Source organism: Xenopus laevis, chromosome 9_10S, assembly GCF_017654675.1.
Source record: "Xenopus laevis strain J_2021 chromosome 9_10S, Xenopus_laevis_v10.1, whole genome shotgun sequence".
Lineage (NCBI taxonomy): Eukaryota > Metazoa > Chordata > Amphibia > Anura > Pipidae > Xenopus > Xenopus laevis.
The window spans coordinates 12,563,403-12,588,727 of record NC_054388.1 but is presented as its reverse complement, the minus strand read 5'-3'; the positions used below and the strand labels follow the sequence as shown (position 1 = coordinate 12,588,727).

At 40.7% G+C, this 25,325-nt stretch overlaps 1 protein-coding gene across 1 annotated transcript in view; it reads left to right on the top strand.

Annotated features, from left to right (window-relative positions):
- The first annotated feature begins 1,117 nt into the window (after window positions 1-1,117).
- The window catches only part of bmp7.1.S (bone morphogenetic protein 7, gene 1 S homeolog), a 60,180-nt gene continuing 35,972 nt past the window's right edge, over window positions 1,118-25,325 (top strand). Inside the window, exon 1 of the mRNA XM_018238203.2 lies at window positions 1,118-1,803. Coding sequence (XP_018093692.1) covers window positions 1,407-1,803 — 397 coding nt within the window. The 5' untranslated portion in view covers window positions 1,118-1,406. The remainder of the gene's footprint in view (window positions 1,804-25,325) is intronic.

The window sequence follows — 25,325 nt, the reverse complement described above, 5'->3', positions numbered from 1 at the left end:
CCTCATCTTTGTGGCGACCAATCTCACCAAATGCCTTACCTCTGTCTTGCGCCGGCTAAAATGAAAAGTCGCCTGCGGCATGGCACACACGTTACTTCGTATTTCGAAGTTGCCCGAAAGTTTCCTTGCAAGGCATTTTAATTTTAATTTTTGCCGGCGCAAGACAGAGGTAAGGCATTTGGGGAGATTGGTCGCCGCAAAGACGAGGTGATTAGTCGTCAGGCGACTAAATCTCCCCAAATCGCCCAGTGTGACCTTACCCTTAGGGGCCAATTCACCAAGCTCAAGTGAAGGATTCGAAGTAAAAAAACTTCGAATTTCGAAGTGTTTTTTGGGCTACTTCGACCATCGAATGGGCTACTTCGACCTTCGATTCGAACTAAAAATCATTCGACTATTCGACCATTCGATAGTCGAAGTACTGTCTCTCTAAGAAAAAACTTTGACCCCCTAGTTCACACCTAAAAACTCCCGAAACCCAATGTTAGCCTATGGGGAAGGTCCCCATAGGCTTGCCTAACTTTTTTTGGTCGAAGGATAATCCTTCGATCGTTGGATTAAAATCCTTTGAAACGTTCGATTCAAAGGATTATTCCTTCGATCGTTCGATTAAATTAATTAGTTAATTAACCCTCGATATTCGACCCTTGATGCATCGGCCCCTTAATGTCACAAAATGCTGTATATCAAGGAACCCCACTTGTTTTATATAGAATGTATTCCTCGTATTAAGACTGCAAGTTCACCGTGCAAGCATTAATTGACAGCCAGGTTTGACTGCTCAACTGTCAGTACAGCACTGTGTGCATTATTAGCATCCCTCTTGTCTATAGAATGTCTAAAAGGGCTGTTCCTATCAGAGAAAAGGAAACTAGCCATAGATGCCTGTGCCCTCCAGTTGAAATGATAATGAGACACAGACAGACCTTAATCTGTTTACTTTCAATTACCAAATAGACAGTGGCCCACCCTTGTCTGTAGTCTTGCAAACATCCTAAAAGCAACCTGATGGGATTCACGGTGCAGTCCAGTTATTTCTTTCTCTCTGTTTATGCCCTCCTTCTTACTGGCTGCTCCTCCCACCACATTCAGTCTCCTGCTGGCTCCGTCTGCCTTCACAAGTTTTAGACTTTGCTAGTGAGACAGAGAGGACAGATCAGACCCTAGAGGGAAGAAAACACAAGGATTAATCTATAGATCTGCCTTCCTTTGTACTGTCGCATTCTACAATCTCTTGCAATGACTGGGTTCAGCTGATGCAGAGGAAGCCTCCAGCTCTCTTAAGTTAGGGAGAACTTCAGCTGAGAGTTGGATGCACTGGTTTGATTTAATGCTCATTTATTAATGGTCTCCCCTTTGGAAAGAAGGGCAGGTGCTGTAGGTGTTGCCGTACAAATCCAGGGGAAATGAATGTTCTGAAAAAGAACAAAACAGGTTCTGTTCTCCTTTGGACATACTTCTTGTGGAGGATCATCCTGGCTGACTTCACCTTGGACAATGAGGTGCACTCTAGCTTTATCCAGAGGCGGTTGCGAAGCCAGGAGCGCAGGGAGATGCAAAGAGAGATTTTGTCCATCTTGGGGCTGCCACACAGACCCAGACCCCATTTGTATGGAAAGCACAATTCTGCCCCTATGTTTATGCTGGATTTGTATAATGCTATGACAGTAGAAGAAGAGGAAGCCGAAGGCTTCTCTTATCCATACAAGCCCATCTTTACCACCCAGGGGCCACCACTGGCCAGCCAACAGGACAGCAACTTCCTCAATGACGCTGACATGGTTATGAGTTTTGTTAATCTAGGTGAGTACTTTTATGCCTGGATATTCCTGAACAATTTGTTTCAGGTTTCAGTCAACTTTTGTATATTCAGTCTGACATTGGTTCACCTGGCCACAAAGAATTGAGCATTTCATGTTGGCAGAAGTAACCTTTCATAAGTACAAAGAATTTCACTGGCACCCAAGTCAAATCCAAGCAGGGGCAAGCCCTTGTTACGTTTATTTGCGAAGGTGCAACGTTTGTCAAGCAAAGGGGTTTTACCCCGAAATGTTGCAACTTTGCAAATAAGTGTAGCAAATAAATGTAGCAAGGACTTGTCCCTGCTTGGATTTGGGGCCAGTGAAATTCTTTGTACTTACGAATTTGTAGGTTACCGAAGTCTTCTTCACCGAGCACCGGGCATTCGTTTCATGGAAAACCAGGGTGTGCAAGTGTGGTGACATTTTATTATTCAGAAGTAGCCTTTCCCCAGACTTACTTGCTTAATTAGTCTCCTCCATCACATGTCTCTGCATTAGATTGTAAGCTCATGTGTGTCTGTTTTCTTTGAAGCCTTGCTAATTAGCAATGCAGTAGTCATATTTGGCTAAAGCAGTTTGTTTGGAGTGCCGTGCAGGATATATTCTCAGGTGGAATGGTCTAGCAGCCTGCTACATCCGAGCAATTGCTTGGGATTGTACATGATCCGACAGGTCTCCGCACTTCTTTTGAAGTAGCAATTACTGTACAGAATAAGACGAGAGCAGGAAATTCTGAGCCCAGCAGAGTTCAAAGCAGAACGCTCAGTGATTCACACTACGAAAATGAGCACAAATGGACTAGAGCCCTATTAGAGCACTTAATAACATCCTTCAAACTGCATTGCTGCACCTCCCTTTTACTGCTTGTGTCTTTTATGCTTTCTCTAAAGCGCCTTTTCAAGGAAGATGCATAATGTAACTAGTTTATTGGAACTTTGTGCATCAACGGAACAGTCTCCCAGCATGGGCTTGTGCAAAGTGCACAGATACCTATTTTAAAAGGTTCCATGTGATAATGATGTGCCTATGCCCCAACAGGCACAAAACGCGTTAGTCGTCCTAATAAATATATTTGTAAATTTTACTACTTTTTGATTTATTCTTTGGTGTAAAAATTCCACCTTTGAACTGGGGTGAACTGTGAGTATATCCTCCGTTTTAGGATTTTTGTTACTTTATTCAATTTATTATACTTTGGTAGTGTTAGGAATCGGCTTCCAGTACCATTTTTGTTTATATCCATGTTATAAATAGGTAGGCAATTTTCAGACAGGCTGTGAGTAATGCAATTTCACTTTATTACAATTTCTCTCTTCCCCATAGTATTGTACAGCTGCCTAACTAGTGTCAACCACTGATCCCAGCATCCCCAGTCAACTATGTTCCGATGGGGAAATTAATCTTATTCGTATAGAATGTTACTCCTGATTCAGATTCCCTGTTTACTATAGATCAATAGAAAACCAATATTCCACCATCAAATGATTGTGGGTTTTTACTGTAAAGAGCAGGAAAAAATAATTGATGTTGTGTAAACAGTGTTGTAATATTTTCTATTTACATTGTTTTGTCTGTTATTGTTGCAAATTACCCCCTTGTAGCACGAACAACCTTACCAAGAATACAGGGAACATAGAATAGAATAGAAAGCACTCATCTTTGTATCAGGAAAAACATTTCTATAGTTCCATTGTTGTTCCTTTGTGAACGTGGATAATTAGACTGTCAACATTAAGAAGGAGGAACAACAGCCAGAGAAATAATGTTTTGCCCATATTTCAAGCAGGAATCCTGTCTTCATATTTTACATTGTAATATTTTGCTTGTATAATGGTTCAAATTAAACTAGAAGCCTATTTTAAATTTAAAATATCGGTGGTAGAAAGTTAAGATGGCCATAGATAAGAACATGTGCTCATTTGGTGAGGTTGACAAGCAAGTAGATCTCACCACCCATGTGCAGTGTTAAATCAGGCTGATCCAATCATCTGCCATGGGGCCAACAAACTGGATCATAATGCAGGTCTATTGAGATTTGTTGAGAGAGGACCACATCAGGGTTTTCATACATTCCAGATAGATATCTGCCTGATTGTGGACCAGATATCTCTTGGGCAGGCCTTCGTAAAGGTCCCATAAACACCCAGAGTACAATCAGCTTATCCGGTAGATAAGCATGATATAGACGTACAAAAATCAGGATGAGTGCAATTAAAGGGAAAATGTTATCAGAATGGAAAAAAGTTCCATGATATTTGGGCTTGTTTGTGATGTGCAGGGGAAGAAGTGCTAAAGGGCACAAGTTGTGCCTCTTACATCTCACACATGTTCCATAAACAGATTATTAATACAAAGGTCTCGGGCATTGCGTTTCACCCCACCTGTACTCCATGTTCTGGATGCTACACTATCTAGGGGATCCCCATGCAGATTCTGGAGAGAGACCAAGGTGCACTGCCATTCATAATAGAGCCCAAATTTGTAATATTCAAGAAAATAGTTCAGTAAAAAACGACTTTAGTTTACTAAAACGAGTTATAGTCTAGTCATACCATTCTGGAGGTCTACTGACCATATGTCAATAGATTTTCATGGAACCAGGCATGATTAAGATCTCCATAGATAGACCTCTTTGCATGGCATGAATGATATTGCTCCAAAACATATAAAACAGCACATAAACGGCTTGTAAGTTGTAAAATGTTTGCTAGCACTGGTCTAAAGTATAGACTTTTTGTACTTGCATGAACAGTGTAGTACTTCATATTCATATGACTTCAGCAGTCTTGTTTTGCTTTATGGGTGGGATTCTAGATCCATAGCATTTCTGGATTTTTTTTAACTCACAACAACTTTTGTAACTTTGGTGATACAAATGTCAGAACTTGCAGACTCACAAGGGGGTACTGGATAAAGGGTTGCTGCTTGCAATTTCTTCCTAAGTGCTTCTTCTTCAGGCTTGTAGACTTTTTCTGCCTGAAGAAGAATCACTTAGGAAGAAATTGCAAGCAGCAACCCTTTATCCAGTACCCCCTTGTGAGTCAACAAGTTGGGAAGAAGTTAACTTAAGGTGGCTATACGGTTGAAAATTGCTCCTGTTGAAAAAAAAAATAACTACCATCCTCATGGGTTCTTGGTAGTGATGGGCGAATTTGCAGCATTTCGATTCTCCGGAAAATTAGCAAATTTCGCGAATTTATTTTTTTGACGCCGGCGTTTCACGAATTTATTCGCTGGCGGCAAATCGCGCATCAGATAATAAGTATCAAAAGGGCCAAAGAGGACGTCCCTCATTCCTGTGTTGAGAATATACCAATAGCAGCCAAACCTCCTTTAGTGATAGATTTATTTATTTGTCTTTTCTGCAATTTTTCATTTTGCCCTATTTTGTGACTTTTTTTTAAGATACAGTACATGATTATTCCAACCTCCTGCATGCCATGGGGTAAGTGCAGATTTGCAACATTCTATTGTCTAGTTTTAGGGTTGTGACACACAGGCAGATTCGGGGAGATTAATCACCTCTTCGTCTGGACGACAATCTCCCCGAACTGCCTTCGCGTGTCTTCCCATCCGCTATAATGAAAAGTCGCCTGCGCTAAAGCACATGTAGCTCTTCATTTTCCAAAGTCGCCCGAAGTGGAAACTTCGGGCGACTTCGGAAAAGTCGACAGGCGACTAAATCTCCCTGAATCTGCCCTGGTGTCTCAACCCTTATAACTGTTAAACTAGATCAGCACCTTCAGTGGGCACATTGAGGGTGGACTATGTTAGAAGTGTTAAAAATAAGTGAAGTTTATAGGCAGTAATTCCAGTGTCTAATGCTAAATTCAAAAACAATTTGTTTGGAAATGTTCTAAAAATAATTTTGCTACCAGGAATAATCTGAAGGTGACACTAACCAAAACAAAATAACTGTTTACAGTAGTTGTGGTGGGCTCTAATAGAGTAAAGGAATTCAAAACACATGGCATATATCTAAAGGGCTTAAACAGGAACCTAATTAAGAATTTAATTGGCAGACTAAATGGACCAACTGGTTCATTTCTGCTGTCAAAATATATTTGTCTAATTTCCGTATACATACTGTAAGTGCACTACTTTCCTAACCCCAAGACTGAAAACACAGAAATTGAAAATGATAACAGAAAACATAGTAGAATAATCTATTCAAAAATTCTCATAACATGGTGAGCAAAAAAATGTACTGGATCTCTTCTTCCTCCACCCATACAAGGTTTTAAGGACAATAACATATAACATCACTTTTTTTTCAGCCTATTGTGCTTCCCACTGAAGCAGAATAGGTGATGCCAGGCAGCTGTGTCTTTGCATTCCTACCTGAGTGGTGCTTACCTCTCCCAATACGCAAACCAGACTTAAAGGGATACTGTCATGGGAAATTTTTTTTTTTTCAAAATGAATCAGTTAATAGTGCTGCTCCAGCAGAATTCTGCACTGAAATCCAATTCTCAAAAGAGCATACAGATTTTTTTATATTCAATTTTGAAATCTGACATGGGGCTAGACATATTGTCAATTTCCCAGCTGCCCCCAAGTCATGTGACTTGTGCTCTGATAAACTTCAATCACTCTTTACTGCTGTACTGCAAGTTGGAGTGATATCACCCCCTCCCTTTTCCCCCCCAGCAGCCAAACAAAAGAACAATGGGAAGGTAACCAGATAGCAGCTCCCTAACACAAGATAACAGCTGCCTGGTAGATCTGAGAACAGCACTCAATAGTAAAATCCATGTCCCACGGAGACACATTCAGTTACATTGAGAAGGAAAAACAGCAGCCTGTCAGAAAGCATTTCTCTCCTAAAGTGCAGGCACAAGTCACATGACCAGGGGCAGCTGGGGAATTGATAAAATGTCTAGCCCCATGTCAGATTTCATAATTGAATATAATAAAATCTGTTTGCTCTTTTGAGAAATGGATTTCAGTGCAGAATTCTGCTGGGGTAGCATTATTAACTGATGTGTTTTGAAAAAAAACATGTTTTCCAATGGCAGGATCCTTTAAGTTGACTAAGTGGAAGACCAAGCAATGTCATGCTGGGCTGCTGGGGGTTCGATTCTTCAGTAGGCTGTAGTACAAATTTTTGTGCTCCAATTTATGGAAGAATCTAGCCAATCTCAGCCTAGCATAACCAGAGGAAATGTACCACTCCTCATATCATTCCCTCAGAGTCAATTGCGTAAAGTACTGCTGGGCTGGGGCAGCATTGGGTCAGTTTTGTCAAGATTAACTGAAGAAATGTCACGTCACATGCTAAAGGCATGTATATAATAATATCCTTTGCACTTCCGAATAGTGATTTATACTGGCCTTGTTTCAAGTATTTGTTTTTTGTTTGCTTTGTTATAAAGTGATTGGATGCTTTATCATAAAACATGGCTGAAATCCTGAAAATCCCCTGGCTGATCAGGAGTGGTGACATTTGGAAAGCAGCCTTTATCTGTTGCACAGTGGTCCATGATGATGGTCTTGCACTTTTGAATTTGGTTCAAGGGTAAGGTCACACTGGGCGTTTCAGGGAGATTGTGCTTGGGCTTGGGCAAATATAGATTGTTAAGGCTTGGATGATTGTGTTCAACAGGGAACACAACAAACTGTGGATGTGTGTGATGATTTTGGGCCAGGGTTTAGATGATCAAATCAGCCTGATTTGGCCAACTACCTGGGTCATCAATGTGATTAAAACTCAGCTTATTGACAACGTTCACATGAACAGATCAATACATGTACTGCCAGTATTAGGGTTTTTTGGCTTTCTTTTTTTTACAGGACTTTAACTTGGATATGTTTTTAAGAGCCAAATGTTCATCCTTGAAGAATATTTATTATAAATGTTGACAGCAACCCTTGGGTTTTGTCTAAGATAGGAGTAACTGCAATTCATCACAAAGCCTACTTGGGTTTATCTTGTTTTATAGTGATTTGTGCTGATAGAGCAATGCATAGCTTGCGATTTGAGATGCAATTATTCTTACCTTTGAATGGACAGAATTGTTTAGCGTGGTATCTCTTAATGGATTTTCTCGTTTTTCTCCTAATCCCTTTCGGGCTTTATTCTTCAAAAAGGTTCCTTTGTATCCTTTAGCATGGTGGAAACTGATTTAGTTTTAAGTTAAGCAGTTTGTGGTTTGATCAAATCCTCATCCATTTAATGTTCATCCCTCCCTTGAAATGTGTCCTCTGCAGCTAGAAAGACTTCAAGCTAAACTGGAACCAACACTTTTCTTAATGTGTCTGTATAAATCTCCAAAGATGCCCGCCAATGTGCCATTTTTCAGGGTATAAAATAATCATCAGCAAGACTTTTTTATGCATAATTTGGCCTTGAATGAGGAGGCACTGATCCAACCAACTGACCTGCAGCATAAGCTTTCTAGTCCATTGCCTAATGGTGGCCATAGACGCACAGATAATATTGTACAAAACAAATTTCATACAATATTCGGTCATGTATGGTGGGAAAAGTGCCGAATGATATCAGCAGAAGACTTGGATATCAGTCAGCTCATCAATCGGGCTGGACGAAAAATTTTGATCGGGTGCTTTTGAAAACACCCAAACATCAGCCATTGTAAGTGCAGAATCATCAGATACAGGTAGAATTCTATTGTTTCTACCTGTATATCTGACGATTCAGCTCTACACGTGTGTATTGAAACAAACAATCTTTCTTGGAAAGATCTTTTCCAAGAAAGATTGCAATTGTTACGTCTAGGGCCACCTGTTGAGGCTGTGACACTATGGGTCTATGGATGGCCAATTTGGAAGCATATAGACATGTTGCAAGGTCCAGTAAAGTTGTTGACTGCAGTTTGGCCATTCATTTTTATCATATTGATCAAGAATGATTAGTCAGCCAGCAGTTGATGTGAGAGCCCAGAGATCATCCTATGTATGTATCTGAAGTCCCAGTGAATCATAATAGCTATATAATTCTTTTCAATTAAAGCCTGTTCGCATTATCAATAAATGCGTTACTCTATTATCTGCTATCAAAAAGGTTGCTCTTAAAGGAGAAGGAAAGTCATTTAGCACTTGGGGGCAGGTCCGGACTGAGAATTAAAATAGGCCCTGGCATTTAAGGTACACAGAGGCCCAACCAGCCCACATAGAGGCCCAAACAGCCCCGACCAGCCCACTAAATACTGACTTTCTATGGGACCTTATAGCAGCCCCTCTGGCATTTGCCAGAACCCACAGATTGCCAGTCCGGGCCTGCTTGGGGGTGACAAATGTTAGGCACCTCGAAGTGATTGTATTGACTTACCTGAAAACCTGGTGCTCCCACCGGCAGAAAACTGGACCGGCCCGGGGTTATACCAGTGAGCACCACAGAACGATCCTTTTCCGGCTTGTTCTTTCTTCAAATTTCAAAGTTAAAGTTCGGCTTTCCGTTCTACTGCACACGCGCAGCCGCATGGAAAAAGCAGAAGACAGAAGAGAAATGCTCCGTGGTGCTCACTGGTACTTGGCACTATCAGCAGAAAACTTCACCGGCCCGGGGTTTCAGGTAAGGCAATACAATCACTTGGGGGGTGCCTAACATTTGGCACCCCCAAGTGCAGGATGACTTTAATTCTCCTTTAAATCAGTGTATTGTCCTAAAATTGTCTCTGTGTTGGCTGGGGTGAGACAACGTCATATTAGAAGCACCTTGTAACCAATATTGTGATTTTTGGGTTATAGGAAATGCCGTAGGGTGCCATATGATACAAAAGTAATTATAAACCGCATCATTTGCAATGCTAGAACACATCCTATCCCTTCATTGTCCCTTGGATCAGACTATCACATTGTAAAACTGAGCTTGTAGTTTATTTAATACTGGAAAGGTTGGATGGCTGGAGGCAGAAGCCACCCATGCATTTAATCTATAGATTACATCAGGATTTAATGTCTGAGGCAGGAAAACGAAACGTCTGCTACGACTTGCCCTAACTTGTCTGTATCCAGAAGCAAAACTGTCTCAATATAGAGTGTTGGTGTGTGTCTCTTAACTCTGTAAATGCCAGATTAAATTTGCATTTTATTTCCACATTCAGTAGAAGATTCCAAGCGAACAGTCTGTTATTAAGGAAAGGGTTGCCCTCTTTTTAGGCCATCACAATAAATTCAAATGGCTCTACATAAACCAATTTCGGGTAAAAATTATGCTATAGGACCACGGTGATGAGTTTTTGTTGCTTTTATTTATGTTAAAGAGATTCTGTCATGATTTTTATGGTGTAGTTTTTATTTCTAAATTACACTATTTACACTGCAAATAATTCACTCTACAATATAAAATGTCATTCCTAAACCAGCAAGTGTATTTTTTTAAGTTGTAATATTGGTGTGTAGCTGCATCTCATTTTGCCTGGTCATGTGCTTTCAGAAAGAGCCAGCACTTTAGGATGGAACTGCTTTCTGGCAGGCTGTTGTTTCTCCTACTGAATGTAACTGAATGTGTTGCAGTGGGACCTGCATTTTTACTATTGAGTGCTGTTCTTAGATCTACCAGGGAGCTGTTATCTTATATAAGGGAGCTGTTATCTGTTGTTCTGTTGTTAGGCTGCTGGGGGGAGTGATTTCACTCCAACTTGCAGTAAAGAGTGACTGAAGTTTATCAGAGCACAAGTCACATGACTGGGGGAACCTGGGAAACTAACAATATGTCAAGCCCCATGACAGATTTCAAAATGAAATATAAAAAAATCTGTCTTTTGAGAAATGGATTTCAGTGCAGAATTCTGCTGGAGCAGCACTATTTTTAAAAAAAAAACCAACATATTTTCCCATGACAGTTTTCCTTTAATATGACATGGATTACCTTTCTGTTGATTTGCCATTCACTTGGGTGAGATAATGGGAAATTTAGCTAGGTGTTTCTTTCCAAGAAGATATCACCGCCTGTTGTGATATAATATGCCAGGTTGGATTTTGGTTAAATTAAAACAGTTCAAAACAATACAGCTTTCAATGCCAGGCAGGATCCATGTAATTCAGCCCCATCATCAAAAGAAGAATCTATATTGAAGGCCCATAGGAAAGATAATTGTATGAGAAGGTATCTGCTTGACAATGATATTCCCACATTCCAATATTCATAATATTACATGCCAGGCCTGGGGTCCTTCGATTCTATCCGATTGCAGCGAATCTGTCATGCAAGATTTTGTACACAGAATTGTTTCTGGCACTAGGGATTTCCAATGTCACCCTATTTGGATTACTTTAAGGGGGTTATTTATCAAGCTCCGAATATCCGAACCTCGAATAATTTGTCGTTTTCGGAGCAAAAAACTACAAACTTTTTCGAGATTTATTAAAGGTCTAAAAACTCTGAATCCGAAACCCCGGCATCCAGGGCCGGGCCATGGGGTAGGCAGACTAGGCACGTGCCTAGGGCACAGAGCTGGGGGGGCGCCAGGCACGTACCTCCTCTGTCGCCTACCCCCAGACCGGTGCCCGACGCCAATTCACGCATGCACACGTTCGCGACAATTCACGCATGCACACGTTCGCGACAAATTCACCCATGTGCAGGAGCGCAAAAAAAAGTAAAAACTACATCTTTCTTACGCATTCGCACACGAGCGCTGCCTTGCGCAAGCACACTCGGGGCAAAGTCCTGAGGTCCTACATAAGTCAATAGGGAAGGTTCCAGAGTCTGCGCTGATCGGTACCGATATCCAATGATTTTGGGGTTTCGGTGCAAAAACCCTGAAAAAATAAAATCTTCGTTTTTGTGGAAATCGAACAATTCTGAGTTTTCAGGAAAGCTCCGAAAGTTTGCCCAAACCCATTTTTCGGCATTTTTTCTTCATAAATAAGGTCCATTCGGGAATTTGAAGTTGCTCGAAGTTTGATATAAGAAATACTGAGATAAAGGTTTTTAATGCCCGTCGGCAGTTCTGGGAAACAGAATTACTAGTGTGCATTGTTGCATTGTGTACAGTTATGGTCTCTTATATCTATAGCATCTTAAGACCAAACGCTTCTATTTGCTCAAGTCTGTCTTAATTGTCTTGTTCTACTAATCTCCCAATGCAGGTCAACCACTTTCTCTGAAAGGTACGATGCATTCTATTGGAATCCACTGTGTACAAATATGCTTTTACATAGTTCTGCCTGTTTAAGTGCACTACCCAATAAACTAATCATTGTCATAATATTGAGAGTTTTACCGAGCTCCATGATGCAGGTCGATATTTTACAAATAACACAGAAACGATGAAAAGGAATCTCTCAGGTTTATACAAACAACATTCCACCAAGGTAATTCTGCATAACGGTGGTTATATGAATACAATGTATGTATAGGAAGCATGACACCTGAAAGAAGCTTTTAAACAAAACTATATTATTTGATTTGGTGAAAAGGGATTCGGCACCTACATTAGAAAATCCTGTATTATGATCCGCCACCATGTTTGGAGACATTCTGGACAATGCACATGAATTGTTTTTGATCCCACTGAGTTGCCCAATAACCAATGTGTCATGAAATTCCTGTAATTCCCTAAATTTGGATGGTCTTGTGTTTTCATCCTGGAAAGAAGACGAAATAATGTTTTGCCAATGCAGGTAATGCAAACTGCAAATGCATGAATGAAGAGTGCAAATCTCAATAGCAATCTGGCATCCTCAGTGTAAAGTGGTGGAGATCATTGAGAAATAGGAAAGGGTTGTCATGTGTTAGCCGGCTCTACACAATATGATGCTTTCACCTCTTTGCCAAGTTAGTTAATTTACCGTTGTGGGCATAGACTGACTTTTGCAAAAAAATATGTTCCATCCTGAATAAATAATGACAAGTTCTTATTTAGCGTTAGACCAAATCGATATTTTTGGGTTTTGGGTAGGGATGCACCGAATCCACTTTTTTGGATTCGGCCGAACCCCGGAATCTTCGTGAAAGATTCGGACGAATACCGAACCAAATCCGAATCCTAATTTGCATATGCAAATTAAGGGTGGGAAGGGGAAAACATTTTTTACTTCCTTGTTTTGTGACAAAAAGTCACGCAATTTCCCTCCCGCCCCTAATTTGCATATTCAAATTAGGATTCAGATTCGGTTCGGCCCGGCAGAAGGATTCGGCCGAATCCGAATCCTGCTGAAAAAGGTTGAATCCTGGCCGAATCCCGAACCGAATCCTGGATTTGGTGCATCCCTAGTTTTGGGTATGGTTGAATACTAAATTCTCCAAAAAAAATATTTGGCCTAACTAAAGCTGAAAGCTGAAACTGGATCCTATCTTTAAAAATGATTCTGAACCAAACTCCTGCAGGAAGGACAAGGATTCGTCTGGATCCCAAACCAAATCCTGTATTAGGAGAATCCCAACTCTGAGCTCACACTCAGCAGTGTTGTATTCCCATGAATTCCGTTCACATACCTCCCAACTGTCCCTTTTTCAGAGGGACAGTCCCTCTTTTGACAGCTCAACCCGCAGTCCCTCATTTGTACTGGAAAGTACCTCTTTTCTCTGCACTCAACAGCCAGAAAAAGAAACAAAGTTTCTCACTTTAGTGGCTTTTAGCAGAGAGCCCAGAACACCTAACAGGTGCAAATAAGATACTTTGTAACAATTTTGAGACACAAAAACACAGTTTAGATAAGGAGAAATATTTTCAAACTTTCATAACCTGCCAAATTTTGTAAAACAAACATGGTAATTAGGGGGTGTGGCCACATAAAGGGGTGTGGTCAAAGAAATTGCTGCGCTACGTGCGGAAATTTTTTTTTTTGTCCCTCTTTTTACTTCCAAAATGTTGGGCGTTATGCGTTCATCCATCTCTTAAGGGTCAGGGCACACGCTCAGATTCAGGGAGATTAGTTGCATGGCGACAAATCTTCTCTTCTTCAGGGCGACTAAGCTCCCCGAACGGCCTCCTGCTTTGTTTTCCAAAGTCGCCCGAAGTTTCGTGAGGCAACTGCAGAAAACAAAGTGCACCAATTGCCATCCTGCCGTCAATTTACATTCTAGCCAGCGGAAGGCAGTTCGGGAGATTAGTCGTCCTGAAGAAGAGGCGATTTATCGCCGGGCAACTAAAACCTGAACCTGAGCGTGTCTCTGCCTTTAGACCAAAAGGGTTTTTTTACACAGTATTTTTTTCCTGGCTTGTAAAAGGAGAGCTTTTTAAATGTTACATCAATACTGTCCAGCTGGAGGTCTGTGTGCCAGATCTGACCATCCAGGGGATTTTATTGTCCTCAGCCAGGCCAGGGGATCATCATGATCTTTCCTTTATATGACATCCAAGGTCAATTTCGCAGGGGTGCTGCTCCACAACATGGAAGCATTGTTCAACAATAGATTGGATATTTGCTGTGCTTGTGTGATATGTGGACAGGTCTCTTTCGCTAGAGAATTGTCGTGTGCACCTGAGAATTGGTGATGTCCCTGCCGATTGGATTTCTGGTGAATTTTCACTAGCGACGGCCACTTTGCCTCCAAAGAATGGGAATGGAAGACACTTGCATTCAAGTTACTTGTAATCTCTCCACTGGGGCACAGATTGATGTTAATGACATCTAATTAGGGTTGTCATCTGTCTGATATTTTACCAGCAAAGTCAATAAAAATGCTGTAAATCCAGAAAAGGTGGTACGATATATGTAAAACACAGAGGAATATAAATGTGAATGGGTTCTGTTATTGGAAAGCTCCGAATTACAGATAGGCCACCTCCTTTAGACTCCAGTTTATCCAAAAAATCCTTTTTCTCTGTAATAATAAAACAGTAGCTTGTACTTGATCCAAACTAAAGAATAATTAATCCTTATTGGAACAGCCTATTGGATGACATGATTTTCTAGTAGATTTAAGGCACAAAGATCCAAATTACGGAATGATCCATTATATGAAAACCCCCCAGATCCTAAGCATTATGGATAACAGGTCCCATACTTGTGTACAGATAAAAGGGTAAAAAGGACTTATAGGTGCCCCCAGTTAATTTAACCATCAGCGCAATGAATGGAATGGACGTAAGGTGATGATGGTGGAGGAGTGGAGCGCACCCCTAGCTTGTGTATTTTTGTAAATAATAAAGCCATTATAGAAAGATCATAGATATGGTATGCAATACAAAGAATTTTTTATGCTGCCAAGATTAAAAAAATCCTAATTACTATTGTACACTTTTTAACTGAATTTTGTGTAGCAGTTGAGTTAACGTATCATTTGCAGATAACATTTCCCTCTTTCCGTCTTCCCCTACGGCGGTGCAAGACCTGGTAACGTGCCCGGGTGTTGATTAAAGCAATCAACATTGTTTACATATCCAAGAGAATAAAAAAAACCCCCTAAAAACTGTTTAGAAAGTTTTCTTGTTTTTTTAAGAGGCTTATGAATCCATTGAAGCTTAATGAAGGAACGTTTCCATCTCCTGATGCAGTAAGGCGGGGCTATCCATCTGGAGGTTTCCAAAGGAATTTTCATGAACTCTGGACCATTTGCTCGACCCAAAGGGTAGCAAGGAGTTAGCAAAATCCCAAAAATATTAATGGTAACATTAATATTATACAGAGCATCTCTGTCCCAATTCTTCTTAAAGGGGAAGTAAAGTCTAAAATAGAATAAGGCTAGAAATGATGTATTTTGTATACTAAACATAAACATGGACTTACTGCACCACAAGCCTAATAAAACAAATGATTTATGCTTTCAAAGTTGGCCACAGGAGGTCACCATCTTGTAACTTTGTTATACATCTTTGCAAGACCAAGACTGTGCACATGCTCAGTGTGGTCTGGGCTGCTTAGGGATCGTCATAAATTATCAAAACAGCACAAGTCAAATAATATCTGCCAGAAGCCGATACAACAAGACTGATTAATAATCACAATATACAGACTGCACTGGGTCCTGTGTTGTCATGTAATCTAATGTGGATTTTATAGTTTTTGTATTGTTAAATATAAACTTTCTCCAACTCTGCAGAACCAGTGGCTGCAGCAAAATAATCCTCCAAATAGAATCCCAGTTTATCTGTTTAAATCTGGCTCCACGATCTTTGTCCCTGCAGCTGGAGTTGGAAACAGTAAAGGGGATGTAAAGGCAAAAATAAAATCCAATACAAATCCCTACACAGTCACCGACTGTTCTGCAGGGAAACAAACAAAGCTGCTTGAGTTCTGCATGGCTGGGAAGTAAGGCAGGGGCTCCCCCTGCTGTTCATAAGTATGATTGTTTCCCTGCAGAGCAGTTAGGAACTGCCTGAAATTTCTATCCACAGGAGCAAATTCACTGCAAGCAGTCAGGTTTCTTATAAAAACGGTACACATTTTTTATGTAAGTACATTGGAAATAAGTTTCATTTTAATTAAATTAAAAATGAGATTTTATTTTTTGCATACATGCCCTTTAAAATGTATAAATGCACTTCTCTTATCCTTTTGCATCATCATTTTCAACAATTTGTCTTGTGATTTAATTTCCTATCATTTTTGTATATATGGGGCCCTATGAGCTTGCCCTGCAATCCTGTTGGTTGAAAATCTGAAACCCCTCCTTTCATGCAGGTATGGGGCATCAGAGCCTCTCTTTCACTTGCAAACAGTTTAGGGTAATAGGTAATTATCCATCAGTTTAATAACCCAACTCTCAACATATCGATGCTTTTTTGTGTCTTTCATGTACATGTAAGGACTAACATTATTACCTACTCTATTTATGTTTCTCAGCCTGGTTTTAGGAGTTTAAGTGGATACCGAAATGACTGGCTTTTCACAAACAACTAGATGCCCAGACCACAGAGTATAAAATGTGGCGAAATAAGAAAAAGTTCAGCTTCTGAGAACATGCCCATTATTTAGCTGCAAGGCAGAGTTCAAAGAGCTTGGAATATATTACACATTTTGAGAATGCTTGGGAAATGTTTGTATTTGGCCTTGAAATATGGGACTAAAAATAACTGGTCTTTAAAAGATGCAGAGAATTTCTAACATATTAACATCTCACCTCATTTTTCCAGATCCATTCAGCACCACATTTGGCACATTCACTGCCCTCTTCTAAGACCGCAGGATTTTCATAAAGTGGAATCCCTTTTCCTTTCTTTCTTGCATAGTTACAGTATAACCTCTGCCTCATATATATAGTATATATGTTTTCTTTTAAATATTTAGAGGCATCTAGGGATTCCTCTTATTTCCCACAGGGTGCAGCTGTTTTTCAAGTTATTGAATAATTGTACCGGCCACCAACTGTTACAAAAGTTTGTGTGCTCTAGGGCTTAAACATCACAACAATATAAGTAAAACATGGCCAAAAATTTTAATAGTGGACAGATTGCACTTGGGACTCTCTGAGCATCACATGACTAGACCATACTGTAGGTGCACACAAGTACAACCCTTAATTCTGTGAAGTTTCAGAAACAAAATGATATAGCTTGCATTGGTACAATGCACAATGGGACCCCCTGTATATTGTACATTTTGAATGGTAGCAGTGTCGGACTGGGATGCCAGGCGCCCACCAGAAAACCTTAGACCGTGGGCCCACCAGAAAAGTTTAGACCATGGATCCACCAGAAAACCCTAGACCATGACCCACCAGAAAGCCTTAGACCGTGGGCCCACCAGAAAAGTTTAGATCATGGGTCCACCAGAAAACCTTAGACCGTGGGCTCACCAGAAAAGTTTAGACCATGTGCCCACCAGAAAACCTTAGACCGTGGGACCCCCTGTATATTGTACATTTTGAATGGTAGCAGTGTCGGACTGGGATGCCAGGCGCCCACCAGTGGGGCCACCATAAAAGTTTAGACCGTGGGTCCACCAGAAAACCTTAGACCGTGGCCCACCAGAAAACCTTAGACCGTGGGCCAATCAGAAAACCTTGGACCATGGGCCCACCAGAAAACATTAGACTGTGGGTCCACCAGAAACCTTAGACCGTGGGCCCACCAGAAAACCTTAGACTGTGGGCCCACCAGAAAACCTTAGACCGTGGGTCCACTTTCCAAGCAATTAATCCTTCTCTTCTCACTCAACCTCTTTATTCTCCTAGTCTTTTATATCTACTTACTATATTCTTCCATTATTATACAATTTTCCCATAAAGAAATAGGAATTATCATGAAATAGGCTAAATGTTTAGAAACAAGAGGGCCCACGGACACCTAGGCCCGCCAGGAGTTTTCCTGGTATCCCGGTGGGCCAGTCCAACACTGACTGGTAGGTTTACACTGCAGTGCATCCTTCCCCCTCTGTGCTTCTTGTAATAGATCCAGGGCTGGATTGTGTCCGCCCCTAGTCCCATTGCCATTCATCGCCCCCTCCCTTTTATTCGCACAAATTTTCATCAACGGGAACCAGAGCAATGGGGATTGGCACATAGAAAATTTAACAAACTATTGTATCCCCAGTGTTTCTGAACCAATGTGGGTGTGGTTGGGCAGCATGCAGCCCCATAAAATCCTGTCACTCTAGGCCTGGGCCTTGGTGGCCTTTCCACAAATCCAGGCCTGATTAGATCTAGTGCTAGGTGTAAAGCTGGCCATAGACGCAAAGATCCGATCGTACGAATCAACGTACGATCGGACTTTCCCATCTCCCGACCTTCCACTAACCATTCAGATCAAAGTCTTTACCATTCCGATCAAATAAGAACAGATCACCCAATGTTCTGCCCCTGACAGCAATCGTACGATACTTATGTCTGACAACACTAGTGACAGTCTCCCTCTGAAAATCGTACGATCGGCAATACACGCAGAGATATTATCGGCAGGCAACAGAAATTTTCGAACCTGTCCGATCGACCAAACGACCGATCTCCGACGGACGAAAAATGTCGGGACTCTCCACACACGGTCCGAAAATCGTACGAATCCACGATTCGTACGATCGGATCTTTGCGTCTATGGCCAGCTTAAGGCAGTGTGCTTTGTGTATTGCATTTTAATGTGCACAAACTTGCACATTTTTTCACATGCTGTATTCAGTCCACAATGCCTTCACGTGGTCCTTTTCCAGCAGATCCCTCTTCCTAGGCCTTTATAATGGAGATATTTGGCTTGAAGGGCAAAGGACTCTGATTAGCCCCGTTCAACTTGGCACTCTGCTGGTCAGATGAAATAAGCAACCTCTCATTTTGTAACCTCCTGGACAGGGCAGTAACTACAGAGGAAGCCGACCCTGTGGCTGCAGGGGGACCCAGGAGTTATACGGGGCCCCATGAGGCCCTGATTCATTCGTAATTTTAATATATATTGGTAAAACAGGACAACCTCTGGATATTTTGGGGGCTGTGGAGCCCAGAAACATTTGCTCCTGGATCAAGCAGATTTTAGTACTGCAAGGTTACAAAATAAGCAGGTGGTAGGAAATTGCCAATGGTGGAGGATCCTCCCTGATATCTGCAGTTCTGGATGCACAATAGTGGCCCTCTGCCTTTGCTCAACATCTGAAGCATAACAACTTTTTTCATTTCTTGAAGGCCCAACACTTGGCCAGGACCCTGTAGGTCCAACTTTGTTAGTGCCCCCTTTGTAGGATAATTTTGTTGTCATTCAGCCACAGTTTCAAGGATATCTAGGACAGCAAGTAAGTTATTTTAAATTTCACCCTACTTGACCTCTAGACTAGGCTGTCAGGTGGCCATTCTCACAAATTTCCACACTAAATGGCCTTCAGGCTGAACTTCCCCAGCCGTTCAGCTCTACAGTTTGGGAACCACTGTTATTACAGTTAGAGCTCTTTACTGTAGTTTTCCCTTTATGTAAATGTAAAATGAGTATATTGGATGGACCAGTAGGTTCGTATCTGCCGTCAGATTCTGTTTCTAAAGAATTCCTAATTGTGTATATAGTAAAAAAAAATCATAGACAAAAAGCCAACGTTGAACTGGAGCATAAAAGTGAGCGAGCGCGGCGCGGTGATGTAACACTGCGGGGTGCAAGGGATAAACGTTCTGTAAGAGCTGAAACATTTCCTCCAGGGGAATGTATTATAAAGCGAGCATGGGTCGCAGGCATTTGCAGCTGTAAGCTGGCTTGTGTTAAGAGATTTAAGTCTGGAAGGGGTTGCTCGGCATTCCGGCTCACAAAAGCCCCCTCTGGTGATCAGCCAAAGGTTAACAGAAATGTCACACAGTTTTTTCTTTGGGGAGAGAGCTGTAAGATATAACTATGAGCCCAGCTGTGTTGACTGTAACTCCTTCCTCCTTGTTACTAAAAATATTGCCACTTTTGTAAACCAAATATTTTCATGGATATCTGACCTGGCCGGGTTTGAACTAATGTGGATGTGGCTTTCCAGCATGGCAATAGTAATTAATACAGATAATTACTACATGGCAGCACAGAAACTAGTGCAATTAGCATCAGAATTTAATAATCAGCAAACCTGTAGCATCAGCTTATATTACAGACCAACCTCATTTTCTGCTGGATAATTAGTGACGAGCCCTAAGCTTAGCTTCTCAACAGCCAATCAGAGCCCACTGAGCATGTGAGTGTCACAGACACTTTCCATGATGGTGACCCCCTGTGACAAGTTTGAAGTCCTGGATCATTGCTGCTATTGACAAGCTCAAACTTTAGCCTCGTGCAATAAGGTCATTGTATAAAATATGGCATTTTAGCCGCATACATTTTTAGGGTTTAGTTCTCCTTTATCGTGTGAAAAATCTTTTTAAATGAGGGCATATGCCCTGACTCTTAACCTGACCCTTAACCTGACCCTTAACCTGTAAGACCAGCAATTATCAGTATACCCGCACATCTCTAGTACAGGTATGGTACCTGTTAATCAGAATGCTCAAGACTTTTCCGGATAAGGGAACTTTCTGTAATTTGGATCCCTTTACTTTGTCTACTTAAAACTATTAATGAAATAAACCCAATAAGACTGTTTTGCTACTGATGAAGGTGAATTATATATTAGTTGGGATCAAGTACAAGGTACTGTTTTATTATTACAGACAAAAAGAAAATCATTTAACAAATTTGGATTATTTGATTATAACGGGGTCTAAGGGAGACAATCTTTCCATAATTCTGAGCTTTCTGGATAATGGGTTTCCGGGTAACGGCAACCTGTACTGATATACATTTGGCAACAACTTCAAAGGCAGCACGTAGGGGGTTATTTACTAAACTCTGAATGCAAAAAATGTAATTATTTTTTTATTTATATTTTTATTTTATTTATATTTCTATTTTATTAAAAAATAAAACATTTTTGGAAATGTATTAAACCCTGAGTATGGAAAAGTCAGATTCTGAAAATCCGGCATCTCGGATGTCAATGGGAAAAGTCCCGATGATTTTTTGATGGTCGCTGGGTTCCGTGCAATACCCCAAAGTTTTCTGAGTTTTCAAACAAAAATCTGAGTTTTTGGGTGAAAAATCTGAAAAAATCATGAAAAATCTGAAAAAACCCAGTGAAAATCCAATTTCTTTTACCGCAAGGCAAATTTTTGGGCAAATGTAATAATAAATAAGGGTAAGAAACCCAAGCGGATTTTATCAGTGTTTGTAGCAGAAAATATTGAGATAAATTCGGACTTTGATAAATAATCCCCTTAGAGTATTGTTCTGTTGTGGGATGGGTAGAAGGCTAAAACCAACTGAAACATTAAAGGTGGCCATAGACAGTGTCGGACTGGACCACTGGGATACCAGGAAAACTCCTGGTGGGCCAAGGTGTCAGTGGGCCCTCCTGCTTCTAAATAGTTGTCTTATTTCATGACCATTCCCTTTTTCTATGAGAATAAAGAGGCTAAATAGATGGAATAATATGTTATAGTATGTAAAGAAAAGAGAATAGGAGAATAGAGGTTGACTAAGGAAAGGAAGAAAATAAAACTTAGAGTGGGCCCCTGGTCTAAGGGTTTTTGGTGGGCCCCTGGTGTCCCAGTCCGACACTGGCCATAGATGCACAGATAATGATATTTGGTGCATGTATGGTAGGAGACTAGCCACCGATATCGTCAGAAGCAAAGTTAACAGTCATCTCGTTCATCGGACTGGTAGGAATTGATTGTTTTTACCTGTATATCTGACAATTCAGCTCTACACATCTGTATTGAAAACGAAATGATCTTTCCTGCAACCAATGATCTCAGGAAAGATTGTTTTTGTAATATCTATGTCCACCTTTAGGCAGCTCCAGGCAATGTTTTTATCTGTACTGTCTGCTGGAAACACTATGGCAGCTTACACCCACACATATAAATAGTATCTACAGAGAATTGTTTTTGTGCAATGGGCTATGCACTCATATGGAAAATAAATCTTCTTATAAATACAGAATATTTTCCATGTAAAGATAAAAACACTTTGGGCTTAATTAACTCTAAAAAATGTTTAGCATTAGCCGGAACAGATCATTTTGATGAGCGCGGTTTTTGGTAATTTTTGTCAGCCGAAACAAAGGTGTATGATAAATCAACTGCTATCACGGTTGCCTGTGGCTCCCCACCAATCACATTCAGAAGGAGACAGCTTTCTCATCTTTGTATCATATAAATATTTCAATAGCACCCGAGTCCCAGTGATATTTCAGAAAACAAGCCTGTCGTTTATGCAAGAAAAGAGAGTATCCAGTTTGTATCGCTTTGCTGCTAGTTGCGGTGTCTTAATGAGTATGGGAAATAAACTACTTTAAAAAGTCGTCATTTTTTTCAATTATGTGACATATATTTTAGGTGCCGTTTATGGGACGATCCTACTCCATATATGGAGGAAAATGAAGGTGAGCATCAATTTTTTTTCATCATTGTGCCAAGTTATGGGGCTGATATACAGTATGTATATAAATATTGCCCAAAGGTACAAACATGTTGGAAAGCTGCACTTGTAGTATATAGAATCCGCCTGATTTTTGGATGAGGTTCCCAGTAATTTTTTAGTCCGTGCGGCTCATGGTGCAGCACTCGAGCAGATTGAAGTGTTAGCTCTTCAACATACAGTCAGCTGTGAGTTTGGGAGCTTTAGTATAACTTTAGTACAACTCTTAAGTAAAGGCTGACAACAGGGCTCATTTACAACATGAAGGCAATAGGCAAAGTAACAGGTGAAAGCCTCCATTTTTTTCCACCCAAATGATTTGCTGCAGGTCTCCTGCATTCGTCAGTATTCATCAGCCTCTGGCAGGAGAAGGCACATAGCTACCTGTCCCCTAAAGCTGGCCTTATACAGGTATGGGACCTGTTATCAAGAATGCTTGGGGCTTTCTGGGTTAACAGATATTTCCGTAATTTTTATGTTCATACCTTACGTTTACTAGAAAATCATGTAAGCATTAAATAAACTCAACAGGCTGGATCTACTTCCAATAAAGATTTATAGGGATACTGTCATGGGAAAAAATTTTTTTCCAAAATGAAAAAAGAGCAAACTGATTTTTTTATATTCAATGTTGAAATCTGACATGGGGCTAGACATTTTGTCAATTTCCCAGCTGCCCCAAGTCATGTGACTTGTGCCTGCACTTTAGGAGAGAAATGCTTTCTGGCAGGCTGCTGTTTTTCCTTCTCAATGTAACTGAATGTGTCTCAGTGGGATATGGATTTTTACTATTGAGTGTTGTTCTTAGATCTACCAGGCAGCTGTTATCTTGTGTTAGGGAGCTGTTATCTGGTTACCTTCCCATTGTTCTTTTATATGGCTGCTGGGGGGAAAAGGGAGGGGGGTGATATCACTCCAACTTGCAGTACAGCAGTAAAGAGTGATTGAAGTTTATCAGAGCACAAGTCACATGACTTGGGGCAGCTGGGAAATTGACAATATGTCTAGCCCATGTCAGATTTCAAAATTGAATATAAAAAAATCTGTTTGCTCTTTTGAGAGATGGATTTCAGTGCAGAATTCTGCTGGAGCAGCACTATTAACTGATTCTTTTTGAAACATTTTTTTTCCCATGACAGTATCCCTTTAATTATAACTTTGTATCATTTAAGTACAAGCTACCATTTTTTTTCTTACAGAGAAAAAGAAAATAATTTTTAAAAAGATGGCCTTTTAGTAATTCTGATCTTTCTGGATCCCATACCTGTACTATAAGACCCCCTTGTTTGGTGACATGAACGGATCTTTCCCCAATATGTGGGAGATATCAGGCATAATGCGATTGGTGGCCTTACAACCAAGCTTTTGGATTACGCTGGAAGGAATACTCGCTATCAGCGTGACGACTGCATCAACTAACTCATGAGGGCCTCGATCTGACGGGAACATCGACTTATGGATGATTTTTGCCCAGATATCTGTCATAGGGCCCTTATATACAGGCAGATAAGTTGACAAATCAGCCCATGTATGGGGCACTCGGACGGGTCTAACCTACTAATATGTGGCCAGAAAATTGTCCAGATGCTGATTAAGCAGACTGATCTTCCCATCGGATTGTATTCCCGTCATTGGAATAAGATCATTTGCATTTCGCGAATTTTTCACCGTTTCGGGATTTTCCCAAATTTTCCGGCGAAGTGAAATGGGACAAATTCACCCATCACTAGTTCAAATCTCTCATTGTTTGTCCAATCCCTACCCAGCCAAGTTGTTAGAAGTAAATACAGAGATATCATATTTGTAAAACAAGACAAAGGGAAAAAAAACATCGGAAAGCAGATGGAGAAGTGAAAAAGAATCAGAGCTGGGGAGAAAAATAAAACAAATGGTGCATATAATAACTCTAAGGGGCTGATTCATTAAGGGTCGAATATCGAAGGTTAATTAACCCTCGATATTCGACTAGGAATTTAAATCCTTCGACTTCGAATATCAAAGTCGAAGGATTTAGCGCAAATTCTGTGATCGTACGATCGAAGGATTATTCCTTCGATCGAACGATAAAATCCTTCGAATCGAACGATTCGAAGGATTTTAATCCAACGATCGAAGGAATATCCTTCGATCAAAAAAACTTAGGAAAGCCTATGGGGACTTTCCCCATAGGCTAACATTGACTTCGGTAGCTTTTTTTAAAGAGACAGTACTTCGACTATCGAATGGTCGAATAGTCGAACGATTTTTAGTTCGAATCCTTCGATTCGAAGCCGTAGTCGTAGTCGAAGGTCGAAGTAGCCCATTCGATGGTCGAAGTAGCCCAAAAAATACTTCGAAATTCGAAGTTTTTTTACTTCAAATCCTTCACTCGAATTTAGTGAATCGGCCCCTAACTGTATTTTACGTACCTGCACTTAATCCTGGGCGGAATTCGGAAACTGAGCCACTAAAGTGGTATCCCGTAATGGCTTCCAAGTTCACGTCTGGCGTTCATCATGCTGAAGCTGTGCAGAGCTGTCAAATTAAACATTTCTTTTTCCCCCTTTTCTACCCGAAACCTCAAATTAACATAGCAAGCATTAAATGTATGATAGGGCTAACAGCATATTACATTTTCACTAATTAAAAACAGGGTCACTTCCAACAGTTGTATGGAATGTTTACTGGCAGGATTCAAGCAATTTTGCAATAAATGAATGCAGTTGTAACACTCTCTCCTAGAAACACATTTAACTTAATCCCTGCATTCCTGCCTCTAATGCACCGCGCA